General features: G+C 40.9%; 1 protein-coding gene across 1 annotated transcript in view; it reads right to left on the bottom strand.

Moving 5' to 3' along the window:
• MCU (mitochondrial calcium uniporter) overlaps nt 1-19,413 on the bottom strand; it is a 94,201-nt gene extending 74,788 nt beyond the window's left edge. Inside the window, exon 1 of the mRNA XM_088144383.1 lies at nt 19,218-19,413. Coding sequence (XP_088000509.1) covers nt 19,218-19,355 — 138 coding nt within the window. The 5' untranslated portion in view covers nt 19,356-19,413. The remainder of the gene's footprint in view (nt 1-19,217) is intronic.
• Between the last annotated feature and the right edge of the window lie 5,464 nt (nt 19,414-24,877).

Genomic DNA, 24,877 nt, shown 5'->3' with positions numbered 1-24,877 from the left:
CTTACCTAACCACCCAAAAATCTGGTTAAGAGCATGAACAAGAATCAAAATCCAGGTTACATACTGCAATAGTCCCATTGGAATCTCATCAGAATTCGGGGTGCTGTTTGCTACACACTGATGTATTGCAAGATCAATATACTACCATTTTACAAATATCTGTGGTTTGGCTACAGGCTCACATCTTGTGCATCCTAGTGAAAGCTCTTGAAGAGGCAACTCACTTGCTTATTCAAGAAGATCCACATTGATTGAGTCACCTTTTGACTCTAGTCCTTATCACAGTCATTACCTAATCAGAAGGTAATCTTTATGTCCATAGATTAACCATTTTTAAAATTTGTATTTGTGTTTTATTGGCCTGGGACTATAAATAAAGTGAAAGATTAACCATTAGAGCTGGATTTATTCTTAGTAAATCACTGTGTGGAACCAAGATTCAATAGCTGTCAAATTGACGAAACAATGAGGACTTTTCATTTATATGTCACAAAAGCTCAAGATCAAGCAGGGAAATGCTAATTCAAAAATAAAATAAGGATGTGCATATGGGCTAAGGGAGGTTATGTGTGTTGTTTTAAGGTCCCATTTGTAGACAAAGAACAATTCATGATTTCTATCTGGCACCAAAAATCCAAACCAGATTATGAATGTAGTCTGGGTGACTTATTAGGCATAACCCCATAACACACTCAGCAGGAGATTTGATTTGAAAATCCCAATAACCATTAGCTTCCAAACACAAGTTCACCCCAGATATTTTATGACTACTGTGTTGATCATGTCGGCCATTTTGTGAGTGTGTCAAATCAAATCAAATCAAATCTTTATTATTGCAGTTCAAGACCAGTATTCCTATAAAAGTAAGACTAAACTAAAACTGCAACAGGGCAAGATCAGGGCAAGCGCAGGATGGCTTTAGAGGAACATTGTGATAATTGAGGGGCTTCATGGAAAAGAAATTTGGACTGGATCAATTCCAGTGGGGCAAAGCTGAGAGAAAGTCCCAGCTGTGCATTGAAGAGAAGCTGAACTAACATTCTGACTTCAAATAATTTGAGTGCTGCTGGGATATACTGACCACCTCTTGATCTCAAGAATCTGAGAACAGCAGAGGAGCTCCTCTGTGTAATCTTAGTGACATGATCAGTGTGGGCCTTTTTGGAGCCACAGGCATGGAGAAGCACCCCCAAGTATTTAAAGTGCGGAGCTCATCTGATCCTATGTCTCTCAATACTCCAAAAGCAGGACTTAGGCTTCTTGGTGTACAAGTGTGTCTAACTGCCCCCAGCCCCAAAGATTGCCTATCCCTTTGCTAAGCTGTAGGGTAGTTTATTTTGACTTAGTGCTTTATATGAATCCAAGCACAGTGTTCTGTAAGTCATGGTTTATGAGTGTGTTGAATAAAACCCTAACCCGAACACTGTGATTCCACAAACCATAATTAAATCATTTCTTGTGTGACAGTTGCACCCATTCCTAGACCAGGAGGCCTTGTTCACAGTCATCCATGCCTTAGCCACCTCCAATTTGGATTACTGCAACTTGCTCTACATGGGATTGCGCTTGAAGACCAGCTGGAAGCTGTAACTGGTCTAGAATGTAGCAGCACACACAGTTTTGGTGCCCCAGGGTTCACCCAAGTAACACCACTGCTGTATGAGCTGGACTGGCTTTCCAGTGGCAATTCAAGGTGCTAGTTATCACCTTTAAAGCTCTACATGACACAGGGCCAGGTTACTTGTGGAACTGCCTCTCCCTGAGGGTATTGCCAATCCTCCTAAGTTAAGATAAGGTGGGCGTACTCCAGGTCCCCTCCCTTAAATGTTACCATCTGATGGGACCTTGGAGATGCGTCTTCTTGGTACCTTTGGAAGAGCCTCCCACCTGAGATCCAAGGAATTCATACCTTTTTAGCCTTCCGGTGAGCTTTAAAGACCTGGTTCTTCCCCAAGCATTGGGTTGAACTGTGAGGAATATTGGTCTGGTGACTGGAGGGAGGGGTCATTTTGTTTTTCACCATGTTTTTTATGGATTGTTGTGAGCCACCTAGAGTCATCATATGAGATAGGGTGCCATATAAAGAAATAAATAAATAATGCAATCTATGAATGACTCAGACTTACCGTAGTCACCCTTCTTAGAAATTAAGTTTCCTAGACTACTCCCAACAGTGCTAAGTACTCAGGACTACAAATATAACAACCTAGGAAGTTAGAGCAGTATCACCCACATGTTTTCAACTTCATGTAACTTTTTGCTAATAATCAAATGTCTTGCATAAAAACAAAGATGTAATTTTCAGATGAGGGTGTTTAAAGGAGATAGTAATACTGATGATTTCAGAAATGTTGAAGTCTTCAAAAATGTCTAAAAGTTTCTTAAATTTCATATTTGGTGCATTTTCCTATAATGGGGAGGAGAGGAGAGAGACTAGAATTGTGTTGTAACCATACAGCTCAGTTCAGTATTCAGTATGCAGGATCTAAATGTTTCATAATAATATAAACACTTTTTAAAAATATCAATATCAGCCAGGCTGATATCTCTTCTCCAATATGCTAATTTTGTATACAGGTAGTTCTCGCTTAATGACCACAATTGGGACCAGAATCTCGATCATTGAGTGAAGTGGTCATAAAGTGAGACCCCCATGTGACTGCTTTGCTCAATGACTGCAATCTGGGCACTCCCGGTTGCAGCTGTTAAGCGATCCCTCGGGTCGTTAAGCGGACAGAACGAAAGAACTGTCTGCTAAAAGATTTCAGCTCAACCCAGAGCTGAAATCCTCCCAACATGCAGTCCACCGAAGAGTTTCCCCTCTCCTCCATCCATGGAGGGGAAATCCTTCCTGGGGCTGCAGGAACGGAGCTGAAATCTTCAGGATTTGAGCTCTTGAGCTCTGTTCCTGCAGCCCACAGAAGGATTTCAGCTCCCCTCCGTCCCCTCCACTTGCAAGCTTCCCTGCCGGCTTCCCCACTGACTTTCTGGGAAAGCCAGCAGAGAAGATTGCAAATGATGATCACATGATCATGGGGCACCTGGCAACCAGTTGTAAATGCGAGCTGGTTGTCAAGGACCCAAAATGCAGTCACAAGACCGCGGGTGGGGGGCAGTGCAATGTTTTGTGACGGCCAGAAATGCTTTACAGGCTGTAAAGCACCCTTTCCGAGGCTGTCATAATTTTGAATGGTCATTAAACAACTGGTCGTAAGTTGAGGACTACCTGTACAAAATTACCAACAGCAGGAACGAGCAGGAAAGGTATGGGGCTAGAACAATTTTGTCACTGCCTGTTAAAATTTTGCCTAAACCTAGATATCAAACATTGGTGGGGGGGGGGGGGAATGAAAGAATCATTCAGGAAAAAAACAAGGTTGGCCATTTGTCAAGCTCCATGTAGCTGGCAAATCAAAGAAGCAAGAAACACAGAGATTTCAGGAAGGTATTTTTAATGCTACTCTGGGGTAAAAACAGAATTAAAAAAACCCAGCATGACTGAATTCCCAGAATTATAGTGAGCTAATTAAAGCAGAAACATTTTCTTCCCCTGGTTCTCACATTTGTGAGACCGTGTTGCCTTCTCTCACCTAAGCTGAACTCCTCTTCTGTTTCTTTCCCATCTCTCACACCATTCAAGGTTAATTCCTAGTCTAGTGACATTGTAACCAAATACTCAAAAGACATCTGCCAAAAAAAGGCTGCAATTTGATTTTTTTTTAAAGAAAAAAATTAAAATAGAAATTACTGCTACTAGCTTCTAATCCTCATTTCAATATACCAGAGATTCAGTGTACTGCAGTATTAAGATGCTAGAAATTTCCCTGGGCAACCGGAAATCGATTACTCTCTGTACAACCTGCCTCACAGGGTTATTGCTAGACATTATTTAGGGAAGGCCACTATGTGAGGTATTTTGAATTCTCATAGAAAAGGCATGTGAGTGTGGGTATGAATAGATTTTGTATGCAGTTATTGGGCAAATGGTCTTCATGTAAAAAATGCATCTGGATAGAGTGTTAATTAGACCCCCACACCTATGGACAAAGAGGATTTGAAATATACCATCTAAATTTGATTTATTCCACATGATGCTTTTAACCATCCAAATTAAAAATAGCCTAGCAGATATTTTCAGTCTACTTTGCTATTTATAGACAGATTATTTTCCAAACAAAAAATTCACTGACTTGCATTGTAAAGTTAATGGATGAGACTATTTACATTTCTTTGCATAGAAAACAGAAAAATATGGGAAGTGTTTAATAAGAATACTTTGATCCCTCTTGTTAAAAACAAATAAACAGCCACCTATACATCATAATTATTCAGACATTCAAAGTAAGCAGAAACATTCAGCTCAGATTAAAAATCTGTTTCCTTTGTCTGAGATTGCTGTTTCTTCTGCATTCATTCAATAAAGCAAAACAAAGCAAAATATCAGTATACTGTGTATTTATATAAAACTGCCAAAAATCTTAATAAGATCTGGGTTTGCTAGGGGCATAGCTGGTATGATCTGAACTCAAGTGAGCCGTATCACATTTAAAAGTGAACCAGCTGAGCCAGTGGGCCAGGGAGTCCAACAAAAAATCCAGTGGCAGAATCACAACTTCTAAACTATGGTTCGTTCAAAGTGGATACTGATGTTCAAGGATTTGATTTTCTGAGTCAACACTATTATAACCATCTAGTTGGTTCTAGTCTAAAAATACAGGGGATTTATTTCCTAAAATTCACTTAAAAGGAAATGAACAGGAACTAATCATTTGACAGCAGTAAAATTAAGCAGTTACACTGCTAAATGTAAATATAAACCTTTAAAGCCTACGCAATCAGGCTATTAGAGCTTCCACCCCAAAAGTAGCACCTCATTCCCAAGGGTATTAAAATTTATTATGCTCTTTATAATTTTCACATATTTATTTGGTAACTTCAAGAAGACCCTAATCATTCAGGAATTGCACTCTTTCAATACATTCCTCTGGACAAACTACAATTTCCATTAAACAACGTGTGTTAACTCTGAGCTGCACCTGGAGGCCAAATGGCAACCCCTGCAGCTCTTGGAGTAGAGGTGCTATATGGGAATAATGAGGCACACCTTTAAGTGTTCCAGAGACTGCATTCTGGACCAGCTGCAGCTTCTGAATGCTCTTCAAGGACAGCAGTCGTCAATTCTTAACTGGACACTACAATGTGGTCTAAGGCTTGAGTGATGGGGAGTGATGCCTCCTGTTCCAGGAAAGAACAGTTGGTGCGCATGTTGAAGCTCCGAAAAGTCCTCTTGCTGGGTTGGAGCTGTGATTCCAAGAGGACCTTCCAACTGCAATCCCTTCCAGTGCTGATGATGGAATCTCACCAGAATAAGCAGGCCTTCAAACCCAAACCCACTTCCTCTTGCTGGGACTGAGTCTCCCGTTCGCATCCAGCCAGATGCGGACAGTGCTTCACACCATCATTTATCTGGTCAGAGCCTGAGATTTAAAATTGGGAATCATTAGCGTACTAATGAAACCTATCCCCTTGCTGATGGATGATCTCACACTGCAGTTTCACACAGCACAGTAGCACCCCACAATTAAGAGGCCTACAGCTTCATCTGTCCCTCCTTGGACTGAAAGCGGGGGAAAGAGCAAGAAGAAGAACTGCTGAGAAACACTGCCCCATTCCTAACCCTTGGAGATGGCTCAGAAGGATACCACAATCAATGGTATTCAAAGCTAAGCAAGAGAAGAAGGATCTATTATACCCATCACAGTCCTGCCAGTGATCATCAATTAGGCATTAATGCTGCCTCTCTGCCAAACTTGGACCTGAGACCTGATTGAAATGGGTCTATTTGTTTCCTCCAGTGTCTTCTGCAGCTTCAGCCCAACTACTTTCTCTACAACTTTCCTCAAAAAGGGGAGGAGAGCAAGTTGATGGTACTCCAGTTTGTCTGGATCTAGCCACGTCTTCTGGAGGAGGGGGTGTACCACTGCCTCTTTTAAAGAAGGAGGTAACACTCCATTTCTGAAGGATACATTCACCACTGTCCCAATCTAGCTCCCCATTACCTCCTTGGGAATTTTCACAACCCAACAAGATCCAGACTGCAAGTGGCTAAGCGGATGCTGCTGAGAACCCTGTTCACTTCCTCAGGATTCACAGGATCAAACTCATCCCAGACAACTTCATAAGACAAAGTCTCAGCATCTCCTCTGGACCTGGCCAGCTAGCATCCAACTCCAAGAGAATCTGAGTGACTTTGTCCTCCAGATCCCTACAGAATTCCTCACAGCAGCCCTTTAGGGGTTCCTTCTGCCTGTCTCTTTAGATTCTGTGTCACTATAAAGAGGGCTGCTGGGCAGTAATATGTGGATGCACTAAGAGTGGGGAAATAGCAGCAGTTTGTCACTCTTACTATCAGTGTAGGCCCCAGTATGGGCTCTTATCTGTGGTCAGTCAGAATCACTCCTTAATTTATGTCAGTGACAGTCTAGGTGTTTCTCTGTTCACTTCATTCCCTGGAGTTCTCAGAAAAACCAGAGCCGCCCCCCCCCACCCCCCGGTTAGCAAGCCACGATAGGTCATTGAGGAGCAAATTAATCAAGGACTGACACCACCTTCCTGTTTCAACAGGCAGCTAAGGCTTCAACAGAACTGCCCACCATCACCTCAGGAAACTCTCCAAATGCCTCTGAAAACAAAGTTCCATTAGATACCTGAGAGAGACTGGTCAAACGGGCCCATCTTCCTCATGTCCCTAGAACCCAGCTTCATGAGTAAGGCCTCACATCCGGTCACCTGTGAGGCCTTTGATCCTGGCAGAGTATCCCAGAATATCATTACTGTTTGCAATTTTATAGAAGTATTCAATTTCTGATATCTCTGGTTACAGATTATTTAGAACTATAAAGGTAAATGTTGCAACCTTTCTCTAAAACAAAACAAACTGGTAATTAGCAAAGGTGGCACAGGTTAGGTATAATATAATATCCCCTGAACATTTCAATCAACTCTGTTTTGACTGTTGTATTCCCACATCCTGAGGCACTGGGCATAAAGCTGGCATAATAATTATGAACTGTACTGAAAGCACTCAAACAGCCGTAATGTTTTTCATGAAGATGTTGGGGAAAAAAATTAAGAGTGCTGCTTGCAGCCACTAATTGATTTATGAAGCCAATTTCTATTTTAAAATACTATTTTGAATTATTCACACTTACTGCTCAAGATTTGAGCAAATCTTTAGTTCTTCCCTCAACAAGGAAACTTCTTTTTCTAAAGAATTTTAGGTACGTGTTTTTTAAAAAATCCTCTTAAGACATTTTCTCAGTAAGATTTTTTTGTTTTGTTTTGACATACAGTGTTTCTGAGCTTCTTTATAACATACTGTATAGACAATGTCAAAATTCATCCTAAAAGTATTACTCAATATGAACTCTCTGTTAAACAAAAGGTTTAGGAAAGGTCAAAAGGCGAAACTGGACATTTATGTGAATGAATTTAAATGAATCTAACTGTATAAATATGGAAATTAGCTTAAGTCATATCTTAGTAATAAAATACTTTAACGTAGCATTAGCAGAGCTGTTACTTCATATGCTTCAATTCCAAATTATAGATGACCCAAATTTCAAAGTTACCTATTTGGAAAAGACTGGAACATGCAGTGATTCTGCCTGAAAGACCACCAAGAAGGATTAAAGCCTGCAACTTACATAAAAAAGAAAATCTTCTTCAAATCAAACTCAACACCAACAACATGGATGTGGTTTGTCACCGTTTACTTTCAGAATGCGTTTTCAACTTCCCAGTCTAACCTACAACCCCAGGATTTCCCGGTATTCTCCCACCAAAATACTAACCACAACGGACCCTGCTTAGTTTCCTGAGATCAGCCCAAGTCAGCCTTTGCTTTCTTAGTCTCGTCATCTGATAGCTGAATCACATTTTTATTTTTCACCTAAAGAAAGGATATTAAAGAAATGAGAGACTTTGGACTGTAACATCATATCAGTAGCAATACTAGTATGGAAAGATCTGGATTTAGCGATCAATTCTAAGAACTTAAATAAGGACTTTAAAAGCTTACAGTTCTAAAATATCAATAGACTGCAAAGTTCTATTTCCATCTTGTTGACTGTGTTCACATATACCCACTTCATTACTTTTCTTAAATGCTACTGAAAAGTTAAAAAAGGACATATAATTTGTTTCCTTATAGATGTCATCACTACTTGTACCTTGTACTTTCCTAAAATATTCCATACAAGGCCATGTAGCAATCAAGGTATGTGTGTGGTATAAATGATCACACAGAAGTATTTAGTTCATCCTATGAAGGAAGCCTTAGCCAAGCGGTTGAGGCTGTAGAGGATCACACCCACATTTTCACAATACTATGACGCCATTTCAAGCTTTAGTGACTTCGCTGATAGCTAAATGAGCAGGTAGTTTCAAGAATAGATACAACTTCTCATCCATATCCCATTATTCCCAAGAGATAAAATGTATGTAAATAATGATATTACTGATGGCCATCTCTTCCATACTGGAAATCCTGCTCTGATGTTCTCAACTCCTATTTTAATAACTTGGTAAAAATTACACCAATTTTATGTCTATACAATTTTTCTTCAGTTAAATTCAGTGTTCTTTGAGAACAGCAGAATACTGCTTAAAATAAAGAGAATTTCAGAGAATCAGCTTAAAGCAAATAGCCAGTTGGCACTCGTGGGCTTTCAGTTATAATTCACTTCAATGAATGTCTTGTCTAGATTGGTTTGTGCAACTCTTGTTAATGTCTTCCATTCTAGAATTCATTCATTCGGTAGATGAACTAGCTATCTGATGAGCTATAGATAAGAGTTCCTGAATGATATAAATCTAACTAATAAAATTAAGAAATAGGAGTTGCCAAATTAAATGGTGATCTTTATTTCCAGAAACCTCCTATGTTTCTGAGAGTTGCTTTCTGAATATGGATCCCAGGTGTTATTGTTTAAAGTTTCCCAATAAAATACTTAGTTAAGGATGGGTTTTGTTTTTGTTTTTTTGGCTATACCTGGTCAAAATAGTTAAGTCATTGTAAAGCCCTTCTCTTGTTAAGTTATCAAATTCAGTGTCCAATTAAGTTAACTGCATTGGTATCCTCAATCTGTAGAACAGCATTCACTCATCTCCAATACAAGGAAGACCTCGAAGCAGTCAGACATTACCATATACTACAGCCTAAGTTTCATTTCAATTTCATTTTAGTTCCAGCTCCTAAAGAGATCACTCCTTCTGCAGCTTGAGCAGTTTTAAACGATGCATCACACTAGCTCAGACAGACCGCCAATCAGCATTGCAGCTTTTCTCCCTACAAGCTAATGATTCAGTACAACAGGGACTTTCCAATAGAAAACACTCACCTTTACTCTCTCTCTCTTTCTCTCTCTTTTTTTAATCTGGAGTTCTTTTTTCAATTGCCATATTTTTCAATTTGTATGAATCTTGTCCATTAAAAAACATTGGGGGGGGGTTGTTTTGTTAGATATAGATATATATAGATATAGATATATATGATTTGGTTTGACATTGTGCTGTTACAGCCCTTCTGTAATAATACTTATAAAAACATCTAGTAGATACTGTAACTGGGATATAGAGGTAAATCAAGAAAATGCCACCTACTGCAACTTTTATGAGGATCATAAAATGGAGCACTTCCTACTTAATGCTCATTTCAGAAGGGTACTTGATGCCAAATTAACTGTACACAGCAAACAGTTTCAGTGTGTATTACATTCACACATGGTAAGTTTTAATTCCCAATTCAAGGGGAAGATTTCTGTCTAAACATATCAAACGAGTGAAAATAGCCATTATGTAATGACATTTCTCCTTGCAATATATAATATAGGAGATGCTAGCCGAGTAGAAATGGGGTAAAAGTTTCATTGACTTGGATCTAGATCCAAATCAAGTTGCTTAAGTTGCATGTCACTCCCACTGATTAAAACAGATTGAAATCTAATTTATTCTGCATCAAGCCCATGCTTTATGACATAATGAATGAATCCCTCTCTTACCTTCTCCCTTGACCAAAACTCATGAGAAATGGTTGGCTATATAAATATGATAAATAAATAAATAAAAATAAAATGTTGGGGGGTTTTGTATTACGTTTTTAGTTTTCATGACATCTGAACTGGAGAATTCTATTTTAACAAACATGAACAATGCAGATCCTGCTTGTTATCCTGGTCTGTTAACAAACTTTAAACTGGCATATAGCAGGGGAAACTCAAGGTCAAAAGAAGAACCCTAACCCTGGCTAGATTTATAACTCTACTACAGGCTGTTATTATAGCTATTAAGCTATAATATGACCTATTTTATAGTGCAGTGTAACTCTAATCTTTTTTGTTTCATTTTGTCAACATTGTTAATTGTTTTAATCATGTATTGTATTTTGTAAGCTTCCCAGTGTCCGCTGGAGTGAGTGGCTACAGTATTAAATTTAATATATAACAATAACAATAATTGTATCTTGCAAACAATGCTTGATTGCTTCTCGTGAACCCAGAATCTAAGTTTTATTCAGCAATCTTTATACTTAAAGCAAACCACACCTAAGCATAATGTATAAACAGGAACTGCCAAGGCATTAATCCATCCCTAAGATTAAGTTGCAGGTCAACATACAGTCATTGTTCCTAAACTCTGCCTTCTTTCCCTACAGCAGGTTGGAAAGGAAAAATAGGAAAATCCCCTTTGCTAAACTACGGTGCCCTTGTGATGCAGGTGCAATAGAAACTGTCACCCATGTTTTGTTATATTGCCGATTCTATAGGGAGACTCGTTTGTAGTTGATCTCCCCTTTCCAAAATTCCCAGGGCGTTCTGATTTATTCCACTTACATTGCCTATTAGATAACAAAGATAAATCTGTGTTCTTAAATGTTGCCAAAGTTTGTTTTACTGTGTGTAAACAAGGCCCTGCAATGAGCTGTAATTCCTAATGCTTATGCAATGTTTTACTATGGTGTTTTCTTTCTTGTGGTTTATGACCATACGAAAGTCTTACCCATTTATCTTACCTATTCCATCTTCTCTACATGCTTCTACTCTGAAGTATTACATGAACTGTAATGCATATTTCTTTTATCTGTTTTGTATAAACAATGTAGTTCGAGCTAATATCTGGGAACTGAGTTTTACAGAAAATGCCTTTTTGAGGAGAACATTTGGATAGGACTGTAGGATTCATTCACAATGATGATTACATTGCAACAGATCTTCAAGTGCCAACTCTTGCTTTCTGATTCTATAACTGATTTTCAACTGATCCTCTTAGTCCCTCCATTTCTAAGTCCAGAATACAGCAACAGGTACACTACGTGAGGTTGCTGGCTGTGCAACCTGGATTCATTCTCATCTCTTACCTTACCATGCTTAATGCTTTTTTTCCTTCTAAATCTCTAGTTTGATACACAATTTTACCAGCAACAGAACTAAGGTTTCTATCTATATTTCTCTTTTCCCCCAGGCAGCCAACAGATGCTGTGAAAAATATTCAACACCCATGCAGATCTAGAAAGTGTGCCGTATTTGTTCCAGGTGGTCATCATCATAAAACTACCTGCAAGGAGTCAGAGAACTGGCAGGCATCAGATGCTTGTAATAAAAATACTATGAGTTCCAGCTGTGTAGCTGAGGACTATGAGGGTTACAATTTCAAGAGCACAGGGTTGCTAACATCTGGAATATGGGATCAGTTATTGTACCAGCGCGTACCAAGAAAACATTTCTGTTCACTTCCCCCAGTTTCTTTTAATACAAATTCAAAACTTAACAATACTTGTTTCCCACTTGAAATGACAGCTTTGCATCCATGTTCAGCTGATTAATACCCAGGGAATATAGGAACATGAAAGCTTTGCATAAATGCAAATAACTTAAAAATTCACAGCTGAAACTATTCAATAATTAAGTCTAAAGACTATACGTAAAAAGGCTAATCAAGGAGTAGCAGCTAAAGAACCAATGGCTGAGTACATCAGGTTAGGTCATCACTGGAATGATGCCCTTTGTTTCATTCAATAAACCATGGTTAAACAAGTGATGTGTTAGTATGATGTGTAAGCCCCACACACTAGCAAGGCCAGGAATGCCTTTGCCCAGCTAAGCCTGATGAATCAAGTACAGAATGCTTATTCTTGAAGAATGTAGATTTGCCACAATAGTATATGCTTTAGTTACACCAGGCTTGGATTATTACAATGTGCTCTGCACATAAAGATAAGGCTATCTTTAACAGGTTTTCAGAAATTACAATTGATTTAAAAAGCTGCAGTCTGCCTTAATAAGAACTATATAGGGAGCGAATGACTTCCTTATCAATACAGCTGTTTTTATCCACTGCTGATTTTATTTATTTATATTTATTTATTTATTTATTTAGTAAAAACGTGACTCAGAAGGGCTAGGTTAAAACTATGGTCTGTCTCTAGCATGGTTGGTTGAAGAAGTCACAGCATACTAGGTCAGGATCCCAACAAAATTCCAGAAAATGTATATTATTCCAGTCTCAGAGTATTCCAAGTGGCCACTTCAAGCTCAGAACATAATGCTTTGCAAACCCACAATTCATTACAGAGTAGACTAAAGACATCTTGGCGGCTTAATTGCTATCAGTGACTTGCTGAAGCCTCCTGTTTCATTCTCTAACAGTGTCTTTTAAGATCCATGTACTTTAATGAAACTGGTGAGCTTTTTAGATGCCACACTTCTTATCTGACGTGCTATGACTGAAAACATTAGGACATTTATTCTCCTAAATTGACCAAATTATTAAATCATGAACATCAGTGAGTTTTCTAATACATTCATGCTTCCTCTTTTTTTTAAAGTGTGTGTGTGTGTATATACTTTGACTGTGTCATAATTTTAACCAGCACCAAGCTAACAGGATTATTTCCAGACCAACTGGAAATCAGAATCACAGGCTTGTCATATAATCAGCAGTGCACAGAGACCAATTCCTGATGTAAGTGTAATTGCAAGAGCATGTTACTATGTCTGAAAGAGCACTGATGAACAGCATTGTTCAGGACATTTTCAGCATGCCTTCAGATCACCTGCTGCTGGACAATTAGCATGAATAGACCCATTCAAACTTATCTGATCCTAGCCCAAAGGCCAAGAACCTGGTCAGTGATTGCAGTAAAGATGTTGATTTGATTCATCAAGATTCTCCTCCACAAAGCCTGAAGTCTTGTAATCCTAAGAGAACCAAAGTTACCCACATGATACAATAATCTCATGACAACAGAGCTTGCTTGTATCTCCCAGAATCTCAATATTCTTTCTCTGGTTCTAAGATGTCAACTCTTTTAAATTGCATCTGAACCTACCCAACAGTTTCAGCAGAATATCAAAACCAGTAAGCTATGATACATTATAGGGCATTACAGCTGAGCTTACAAGACCCAAAGAGATTTTCCAAAGGGACTGCTCTTAACTTGTTTATGTGTTGAATACTGCTGTTAAGAGCAGTCAGGGACGCTTTTCTTTCCATTTGTAATATGTTCTTCAAATCTTTAAATAGCCATGCCAAGACAATATATATTAGACAAAGCATTTCAAGGTAACAAGTGAGTGAAAATAGCGTGAAAGGAGTTTCAGCTTTTGGAAGGCTATGAATAATGGTCATTAGTGTATGTATAAAGTCAAGGCAAGACCCTGATTGCCTGATCCCAGAGCTTGGGCACGGGCATGGGTGTTGCTAAGCAAAACAAATTAGTGCAACTGCTCCACTCTGCTTCTTAGAAATAGGGTGCCACATCACAGATGGGCTTCAAAGGGGCACTTTATTCAAATGTCGAAATGGAGCACCCCAAGTGTTCATTTTGTAATCAAATGTTGCTAAGTAACAAACAGCCCTCAGGGCTAGCATTTAGCACTGTTAGTTTTAGCAGCAAAGAGGACTTTTGTTAGACATTATATTAGATTTATTCAGGAGCTCAAGGTAGGACCCATAGCACTCTGTCCCCCATTTCTCCCCACTACAATAACTCTATGAAGTGGGTTGAGCTGAGAAAGAGAGACAGCTCCCAAAATCATCCAGGGAGCTTCTGTGATTAGGGGTGGATCTGAACCTGGGTCTTCCTGGTGCCAGTACAACACCTGAACCACTATACCACACTGCTCTTGCATTAGGTTGGGGATGGGCAAACCTCCTTTATTTTCTGTATCCTCAATGCTTTTCCCTGTAGACATCTGCTATTATTTTTAGGCTTCCATGCAAAAGTCCTTATGTATTAAACTGATTATGTGTTATCAAGTCAGTGTTGACTCTTAGCAACCACATAGATTTTCTCCATGAAGATCTGTCCCTAAGTTGGTCTTTCAGGTTGCCCAACAGTGCACCATTGCTACTGTAACTGAGTCCATCCACCTTTCTTACCTAACCCTAAATTAAACACATAATCCTTTGCTCTAAACCATGCATTGTTTTGGGTGCTTAGCAACTTCAATAAATATCCAAATATTTCTTTAAAAACCATAAAGTAATTGCCTTGGGAAGAAAAAGTATATGGTTGATCAAATTAAAAGAATTACAAAGAATAATATTTATTCTTGTCATAAAACAAGATGGACAATTTTTTTGCAGCTAGTGGCTGCACTTTTTATTATGGTTGCTTTAGTGACTAAGGGCCATTGAGTAATGACATCAAGATGATGAATCAACACCTTTTTCACCCTGGGACAAATCTTTTTTTTTTTTTTTTTAAGAGCTTGGTTTGTTAAAAGTCTAAGATTTACCACTCCACTTTTCTCTTTTTTCCCCACTAAAATTTCATAGGAAATCATGCCACTGTTCTTTAGCAGTTTGCTGTTGAATGGCATTAGCACAATCTCGGAGAGTTTGGTGGACCAAAAAAGAGAAGGAAAAAGTTTAAGGGTCACGTAACATTCATGAGTTGTTGGTTACCTACCATTGGCATTAAATAACAGCAAATGTGCTCCTTGTTTTGTGACAATTTATTGAACTTAAATAATCATAACATTGTTGCGGCTTTTGGACTATATTTAATTGCCTTAAATAACAACTTACATCTTTCATACAAATGTATTGCCAAATTCTTTATTTCATACAGTAAGAGGCAACATGAACCAGTTTGGCGTAGTGGGTAAGGCACCTGGCTAGAAACCGGTCACAAAGTCAGTCGGGTGGCCTTGGGCCAGTCCCTTTCTCTCAGCCCTAGGAAGGAAGACGAGGCAAGGGCAAACCACTTCCAAAAATCTTGCCAAGAAAACTGCAGGACTTAATCCAGGCGGTTGCCCAAAGTTAAATTTTGTTAAATAAATAAATAAAAACTGTAACTTTTGATACACATCTGCTGAATTAGAAAAATATTAATATTTACAGGGCATGTTTGCATGACAGCTTCACTATTGGCTCAATTTTGTAATTAGAAAAATGGGATCTCTCTCACACACACACACATGCACACACACACAAAGCCCTGCAAAAAGAATTCTGCATCACCACCAAGTTTGGATAAACATTGCTTCGACTGGCCTACATTCTGGTTGTAAAGATCAAAGCTTGACAATACAGCAATGCCGTGACACTTGTGGAGAATAAAGTATACATGAACTTCATAAAAAGGAGCATTTTTTTTTTTTTGCACAAATTTTGCCTGATTTCTTAAACCAATAAACCATCTACATACAAGCACAAAGCTCTCTACTACAACTGTTCTTTCCCTGTTCTTCCTTTAAAACAGTCAGGTGACAACAACACAAACATTTACACAACCATTGTGATGGGGCCAGATTATGACATGAACATTGCACTGCCACCATAGCAACCATGCATATCATTATGATGGTAATATAATGATATAATAAGGTAAGATGCTTTCACTGTCACCTGACCATTTTACAAGACAGAGGAACGTGACAAATGACGCTGGGGAGCTCTCGCAACAATAGCAGCAGCAGTAGTTGTAATCATCAGGGAAGGTAAGAAAATTTTCCCTGTCCCAGAGGACCCCATTCTTTGCTAAGTTCATTTATTCATTGTGAAAGAGGAAGAAAAAACTTTGCTTTTTTCACAGTGTGCAATGAATAACTGAACACCGAGGCAGGCCCCAAGTAGCCTGGCTTTTAAAGCTTACACATTCACAGGGTGAAATGTCTATAACAAACAATAAAGCATACTTACTACACCATGGATGTTTGTGTCATCAAAAGCATGTCAGACTTTCAAATCTAGTGGAGGAAGCTGTTCTATATACATAAATTACAGTTGTGATTCATGAGCTGTGTGCCATAATTCAATCAAACAGCTACAACATGTCTTCTGTTGAATACTAGAGGAGTCAAAAGAGTGAAAACTATCTGATTTCTGGCCTTATAAAAGCCACCAGAACGCACAGTGCCATCTACCGCACAGACAGGTTGACTGCTCGGTGGAATCTACTGTAACCTTCAAACAAAATGAATGCAACATTCAATTCGTTTTTTTTTAATTCATAAGAATGAAAAATAAGTTTGTTACAATGAGAGAATTTAACATGAGCAGAGAATTAATATTTCCTGGTTTCCCATATATATCTATTTGTATTGCTGCGTAAGAATCAAGGAATATTTTCATTTAGTTATGTGCATTACAATTATTTTATTTCTCAACAAACAAACCAATACAAAACTGACCTCATGGCTGACTGTGATTAATACCATATTTATGTGTTAATAAATCTATATTAATAAATCTTTCCATTTAACTTCATTATGATTTTTTTTTAATAAGCAGTTAACATCATGCCTACTTTTTCAGGTATGATTCATTTCAGACTAAAACTTTTCAGCTAGGATAAGGAAAACTATCAATATTCTGCTAAAATAAATTTATAAGACAAAACCATCAGATACCTATTGCATTATAAAGACTATTTTTTTTTTTGGCCTGCATTCTGACACAAGTTGTTTCTTTGGACTCTATGTATCAAAACTATTATCTATGATAAGTAAAAATAGGGCTCAGTAGGAGACTAAGGGCAAAAAAAAAAAGTTCACTTGAACACAGTCAGGAATGTCCACAGCAATTTTTCTAAGGAAAAACAATTTTATCCCAGTGAGTGGGCATTAATTTGTTTTGTTAAAACATTGAATTACTATGTAATTTTGACATTCAAGTTTTAATCTGTATACACCAAAAATATTAATTTTGCAGTTTACTTTTTATACTTAAAATAAGTGGAGGGCTTTCTAGAACAGTAACTAGGGCATCGATTTTTGTGAAGTTCAAATAACTTTAATACACACGTTTGCATATAAATTACAGTGATATAAGCTTCATTTTATTGCCAGTTTTCTATCACTAGAACTTTGTCAAGGGTTCTAGTAATTTTTTTTTAAAGTAACAGATTCCTGAAAAAGTTTGAAGACCCACGGCCTATCCAATTCAGTATTCTCTGGCCCATTAATGAAAGCATTCTGAGTTACTAGATGTACTACAAAATTACAAGTATGACTCTTGTTGAAAATTCACCGCTACCTAGTAGCCTCACAAACTGTTTTGTTTGAAGAGTGTCACAAAAAAATAAAAAAGCAGAGGTCACTACCATAAAGTACACTGAAGTTGTTCTGGCACAAAGGGATTATAAAATACATTTGTTTTGAGTACAGAAACCAAAGAGCTTTTCAAATGGGCAGGATAAATTAACAAGCTAAAATATAGTAAAAGTTTGAGTTCACAATGGGCCTTAGGTTCTTTTTTGTAAAAAATATTGTTACAATGTGTATTCTCAACTTTACTTTCACAACTTTAAGGCAGAGCAAGATAGCAGGAAACTGTGGAGAATGTTCTCAAGAAGGTTGGGGACAGCACCCAAACAGCTGCTGTAATATTAATCTTAAAACACAGAACAAAAATGAGTGAATTACATATGACTTACATATGAACCATCTTTTACTATATATTTAGAGGCAAGCCAACGATAAGATGTATATAATCAGGAAATAGTTACCCAAAGCAACTACACAGAGGGTACAAATCCATCAAAAGCATTTCATAGGTGTACTTCATTTTATTAGATTATCTTAACTCTGGAATCACATCCAGATGGCTGTCAACTTTCAGATTTAACCAGGGCTTTATTCCAACCCCATTCATTGAATTTGAAGGACGCCTTTACTAATGGGTTTCTCTATTCACACAACATAGCGATCCACAGACTGACTGACCTAGAGAGGCTTTGCAGAGCACTGGGCTGAAACAGCTGGCTGGAATTCAAGGTGGCCTGTGAATTCTGGCATATCGATACACTGCCATCATTTTGAGCCTGAAACGTGACAAGCGAAACAGCCTCCGAGAAAAGGGCTGCGGAGAGAATCGCTCACGACCCCGACTCGGCTTCTAATGGGCACCTTTGCTTAGAGACGGGGACAGCAGAGACCGCACTTCTGAAAACTGTGAAAAATCACTGGAGTCCAGCCCAGTCCGTTTCTAGGAAGCCTGCGGCGAGGGAAACCCGTGTCTGCCTCCGCTCCCTTTCCTTTCCTAAGTTGGGGCGAAGGCGAGAAAGAGCGAGCGCTTCCCTTTGCGCTCCAGGCACGCACGACCACTTCGGAGAAGCCCGGCCACGTTCCTCTCTCGGCAACCCAGCCTCGGCTTCCCCCGCGCCGCCGCCACCGCCGCCGCGCCCACCCGGAGCTTTTCGGCCAAGATTTAAAAAAAAAGAAAGAAGGAAGGAAAGATGCAGCAGAGCGCCGAGGAGAGGAAAAGGCGTTCAAGGCACTGCAGCACAGCAGCAGCAACCGCGGCGCTTGCCTCCGCCGCGCCTCTTTCCTCCCCATTCCGCAGGCTGCGGGTCCGCCGCTTCCCCCTCTCTCCTCCAGCCTGCCGCGCTCCGCCTCGCCGGGACCGAGGAGAAAAAGGAAGAGGGTCGTCCTTGTCCCGGGCGGGCGGTCCCTCCGCTGGCGGGGCGGACCCTGAGCGAGGACTGGGCAGGGCTCCCTGGCTGAGGGAGGGAAGAACGGGAGGCTTCGACGGGCGGCACCGGGAAGTCCGGCGTCAAAGGGCTTCCCCGCTGTACAGCCCAAGGGCTCCCCGCGTCCCAGCCGGAGAGCTCAGCTGAAGGGCAGCGACCCGCGCCGGAGCCCCGCAGCCTTGCCGGCGCCCCCGCCTGCCCGTCCGGTTCTGGCCTCCGCCCCGCCGCCCAAGGGACTCACCGTCCGGTGCCTCTGCTGCTGCTGACGGCGCCGCTCCAGCCCCAGGAAGCAGCCGGCGGCGGTCAGCGCCGGTCCTCCTCCGCCACCGGGAGCCCTGGAGAGGACGAGCAGCAGCGATCTGCCCGCGGTGGCCGCCATCTCTCCACTGGAAGTCGCCGTTCTCCGGCAGGCAGCGCTGCGGGATTGCTGGAAGGGGGTGGGGAAGGATCCCCGCGCGCGCCAGCCAATCGCGTGGCCCTCCGTGTTCAGGGCGCGGGCACCGCATGTCAATCCCAGGCCAAGCCCGCCTCTGCCTCCGCCCTCGCCCAGCGCCAGGCTGCAGCTATTGCAGAAGAGCGAGAGCGGCTGGTGGTGGGCACGGGGAGGAGGAGGAGTAAGGCTTCCTGGGTAAGGGGCTAGGTGGGCAAGGAACGAGGCAGGCAGGCAGGCAGGCAGGGAAGGGCCGTGTGAGGCGCGCAAGGCTCAGAGATGGGGTGATGGCCTGTGGGGCGGAAGAAAAAGGCAAGGGGAGAAGGGATCAGAGCCCTGGACCTCCCCAATTAAACTTACTCCAAGCCCACTGACCTGGTAGTGAGTCCTCCCACCGAGTTCTGCCTTGGATAGGCATAGGCGATGGTGCCAGTTACATCGCACTGTATTTTTCATTTATATTCATTTATTAATTACTAATGCTTTATGCAGCTTCAGGTGTGAGACTCTAAGCAACACACAGCAGCAGCATACTGCAATAATCAGCAAAAGAAATCGATGTATCAAAAATAAAGGGTAAAATCTGCACTGACAACATTACAGTCAGGAAACCTTGAGGTGATATATCATCAGACAATCAGATTCAACCCAAACTCAGATACCTCCACCCATTCTGCCTTCAGTCTCCAGACGCACACGGAAAAGGCCATGCTTTTAAAGGCTTCCTAAATATTAAAAGGGAGGGATCAGTTTCACATCTCTTCTGGTATTAAGAGGGAGCCTCCCGTGAAATCCTACACTTTAAAAGTGTGTCCCAGTGAAACTGGTGGGATTTCTTGTTGCCCGCCATATTAAGTTGAATTACAAGTGCAGTGGCCCCAGTTGGCATGACCAATAGTAAGGGACGCTAGTGGCCTGTAGCTCAGCTCACAACTAAAAAGCCACAGTTCTGCTTTCCTGCTTTACAGTCAGATGACTTTCTAAGCTAAGGTAAAGCCACTTCAACCCTAGTACAACCCATTTCAGTACAAGGCTATACAAAATGAAGCCCTAATGAGGCAGAGGGACTTATCAGTTCGTTGCCAAAAATATTTTGCTGGGGAAATAGACCTGCCTTTCTTTGGTAAGGTGTATCTTACAACTGGTGATGTCAGATTCCTATGAGAAGATGTACACTTAAGAAAGGTCCTAAATGACTTGATCCCAAAGCTTAGCAGTCAGAAGGTGGAAAACTGAATTGTATCATGGCCCTGCTGAACAACTGATTCCATCCAGCTTTCTCTTAAACTATCCTTAGGCTGCAACTGCTCATCAGTTCTGTCAGCCTGAGATCTGAAGAAGGTTATATTTCAGGACTGTATGCCTGAGGTCGCTTTTTTCTCTTCCCTAAAAAAATTGGTTCAATGTTATGTCCTTCAATAGGGCTACCATACCATGGCTGCAATAATTCTATGCCCACTAGAAGGAAGTAACCAGCTAGGGGAGACACCTCAAAATCTTTGCTCCCATCTAGTGGTCATATGGATTGTTGCAACTCAGAAATGATAACCCTACTTTTGGGTTATAAACCAGCAGGGAGGGACTATCTTTTCTTCATTGCTTACCTTCATTGCAAGCTGCTGCAGAAGTTTCTACATATTTTATTTTGTTGGCTTGGCATATTTTGTTGTTTTGGATTAAAAAGATGAAACTTGGGACCTTCCACATGTATTCTACAACTAAATGCTCTTGTTATTAACGTCACCTGACATTTATTCCCATAAGCATTTGAGGAAAAAATCCTCTTTTTTTCTCCAGAGTTGTAATAAATGATTGGAATCCAGTGTTATCATGGATTATCAAAAGCAACACAAGTTTAAAGACACGGACCTATGCAGGGCTGGTCAATGAATCCCTAAGTAGACAAGGAATCATGATACCATCCACTTCTTGCTACATCTTCTCATAGGAATCTGACATCACCAGTCCTTAAAATCTTTTGAAGATAAATCCTATGAAGGAAAGGCAGTTCTATTTCCCCAGCAAAATATTTTTGGCAACAAACTGATAACTCTGTGTTCACCTTGAAAGGGAATTAGTTGGGCTCTGAGAAAGATCTTTCAGCACAGCTGTCTATTTCCTGTTGTCAAAGCAGGTCACTTTTCAGAATAATGTTACTTTCTAGGCCAATGTTTCTCAACCTTGGCAACTTTAAGATGCGTGGACTTCAACTCCCACAATTCTCCAGCTAGCATGCTGGCTGGGGAATTATGGGAGTTGAAGTCCACACATCTTAAAGCTGCCAAGGTTGAGAAACACTGTTCCAGGCAGTTTCAGAAGAAACTCATGCTGAGGGTGTTACATGATAGCTCAGTCTGAAAGTTACTGTTTCCTTCAACAGGGGACCAGTTCACAGCCCTTGATCAAAAATTGCTGTACAGTGGTACCTCTACTTACGAACTTAATCCGTTCCGTGACTCTGATCGCAAGTCGAGTTGGTCGCAAGTCGAAGTAAATTTTCCCATAAGGTTCAATGTAATTACCGTTAATCCGTTCTGGCGTCCGTGGACCACGCGTCAGGGGTGGAAAAACGGCCACTGACCACACAGCAGGGCAGAAAAATGGCCGCGGACCACGTGGAACAGGCGGGAAATGGCCGCGGACCACGTGGAACGGGCCGAAAAATGGCCGCAGACCACGTGGAACAGGCGGGAAATGGCCACGGACCACATGGAACGGGCCCAAAAATGGCCACGGACCACGTGGAACAGGCGGGAAATGGCCACGGACCACATGGAACGGGCCCAAAATTGGCCGCGGACCACGTGGCACGGGCGGGAAAATGGCAGCGGACCACGTGGAATGGGCGGGAAATGGCCGCGGACCACATGGAACGGGCCCAAAAATGGCCGCGGACCACGTGGAACAGGCGGGAAATGGCCGCGGACCACGTGGAACGGGCCGAAAAATGGCCGCAGACCACGTGGAACAGGCGGGAAATGGCCACGGACCACATGGAACGGGCCCAAAAATGGCCACGGACCACGTGGAACAGGCGGGAAATGGCCACGGACCACATGGAACGGGCCCAAAATTGGCCGCGGACCACGTGGCACGGGCGGGAAAATGGCCGCGGACCACGTGGAACGGGCGGAAAATGGCCGCGGACCACGTGGAACGGGTGGAAAATGGCCATGGATCCGGTTCGTAAGTTGAGGCGAGTTCGTAAGTGGAGGTAAATTTTTGGGGCCGGAGCTGGTCATATCTCAAAAAATTCGTAAGTAGGAGTATTCGTAAGTAGAGGTACCACTGTAGTATAATTTCCTCAGTTGAGTGTGAATCCCATAGAAATATTGGGGATTTTTTTTTAAAAAAAAAAGCTGTGTTAAACCTATTTTGTGGTTTAAATAGAGGTTTTGTTTTACAGGAATCAGCTGACAAATTCAATGATATTGAGAGATATCCAGTAGGACTGTGCAAGTGACCGAGATTCAGAGGGCAAAATCTGATTTGGTGCATACATGGACTCACAGGTAGCATCTGTTGCGAATACCCTAAGCCGATACCTCTTTTCCTAGGATCATGAATCCACTCTGGAGCGCAGCTGTGCAAACTGGGGAAGAGAGGAGTTGCTATCTATAGTTCAATAGGTGCATCTATGTATTATTCTGAGTCACATTTTGCCTTTCAAATCTGGATCTCTATTCCACTCTAATGTCTAGGGGCTGCAAAAACATGGAGTTGGGAACTATTTGCAGTCCTGGGTTGCAAGTCTATCTCTGTGCTAAGAGGTTACCCAAACGCTTTTGCAGAAATATAAACAAAATCCATACAAAGATTGGATAAATAAAATAACTGCTATTTCTGAACTCTTTTCTTCCAACATCCACTAGGGCAAATAGCAAAACGACCACAAATTTCAGTATAAATCAGTGGGGGTCTTCAGACAAATCTTGGATGTAGAAGAAAGAAATATCCCCTTTATGGCCACCCTCCTGAGACCTTACACAGATCAGAAGAAGCTACCACATCATTTTGGGGGAATAGCATTAGAGAACTTAAAATAGTGCATCAGAGAAAAGCAACCCAGAATGAATTGATTGGTTGAGTTGAATAGCTCAGATGATGTAGTGACTGGAAGAATTTGTGGGCATTTCTGTATAATAGAGCAAATCTGGCTGGAATCTACAATTCTGGCATTTGCAATGTGCTGAAAGAAGAAATTAATGCATTGCTCATCATAGGATTGCAAAGCTGAAATCATTAGGGATGTAAATGGAGCAGGACGAGTGACAAGGAGGAAAAACCCAGAAAACATGAATCTGCAAAGATGGAATATGCTGAAGTTAAAGCCAATTCTGACAAGGAGGAAATACAATGAAGCCACGAATGGTCAAGGGAAATTTCCCAACAGAACCTCTTCTCAGCAAGTCGCAGGAGAAAAAGGATTGTTCACACACTCTTGGTCAGTTGACTGATAACTGTATTGTAGTGTGGTAGAATAAGCAAAGAATCATCGCCCGTAGTTCTGGTAATAGGCTGGAAGTTGGGCAATGACCTTATGAACCTCTATCAACATGTGCCTGTTGCCACATCATACAGCAACTTTGCATAACTGGTGCAAAAACAATGCCAACCTAGCATTGGCATCATGCTGAGGTCAGATTTAAAGACTAAAACAGCAACTGAAAGTAGTGGAATTAAAAAGGCATTCACATCTTATGCAAGTTTAGGATAAGAGGCTGTTGGCCTCAAAAAGGCACTCTTTGCTGCTTGTAGAACCTGATGTGCTATTAGATGCATAAATTGGGCATCTTTATGTTAAAGATAGGGCAGTGAGCTAAGTGAGTGAATTGTTTCTAAGGGCCTCTAGGAACTTGAGCGCCAAGTTACAGGCTGAGCTCATACATTGCACTAAATCACATTTTTGCTTTAATCATGATTTGTTGATTGAGCCATCATCCGTGCTTAACAAATAGCAGTGGTGTGTTCATAAGCCAAAACTTCAGATTTAAAGATGCTAATGTTTTGGTGAGTTGTATCCCTAAAATTGTAATTTCTCAAGAAGAAATTTGGATCATCTTTGGATTGTTGCATAAAAGACTGCTATGTGTTCTTGGAAAGACGCATGTGCACCATATAACAAAGGTTGACATCAAGAAATGTGCACCCTTTGAACAGGCTCTTTAATCAATATAATGGAAGGACTGGGCAACATGATTTCAAGTGGTCAAGGTTTCACTTATTTAAAAGTTGATTTTTCTAAAATAGACTCTGTAAGCTGCCCTTAATCCTAGTAGTTTCTCAGCTTCCCACAAGAGGCATTGTTTGTGACCACATCACCTTGGAAATAGGGCATCCATCCAGATCTCAGTATCTTTCAAGGCCTGTTACGAGTCTATAGTCACAAATCTCTTGACTGCTCCCCTTTTCTTCTTCTTCATAGGAGGCTGGTGTAGCATTTATAGTACTATCTTTTTACTCCCACTTGG

Source organism: Python bivittatus, unplaced genomic scaffold (genome assembly GCF_059951505.1).
Source record: "Python bivittatus isolate LINGU-HERP-01145 unplaced genomic scaffold, Pbiv_v1 ctg000400_np1212, whole genome shotgun sequence".
NCBI classification, from domain to species: Eukaryota; Metazoa; Chordata; class Lepidosauria; order Squamata; family Pythonidae; genus Python; species Python bivittatus.
Note: the sequence above shows the minus strand (reverse complement) of the source record. Positions and strands in the feature narration are given on the sequence as shown.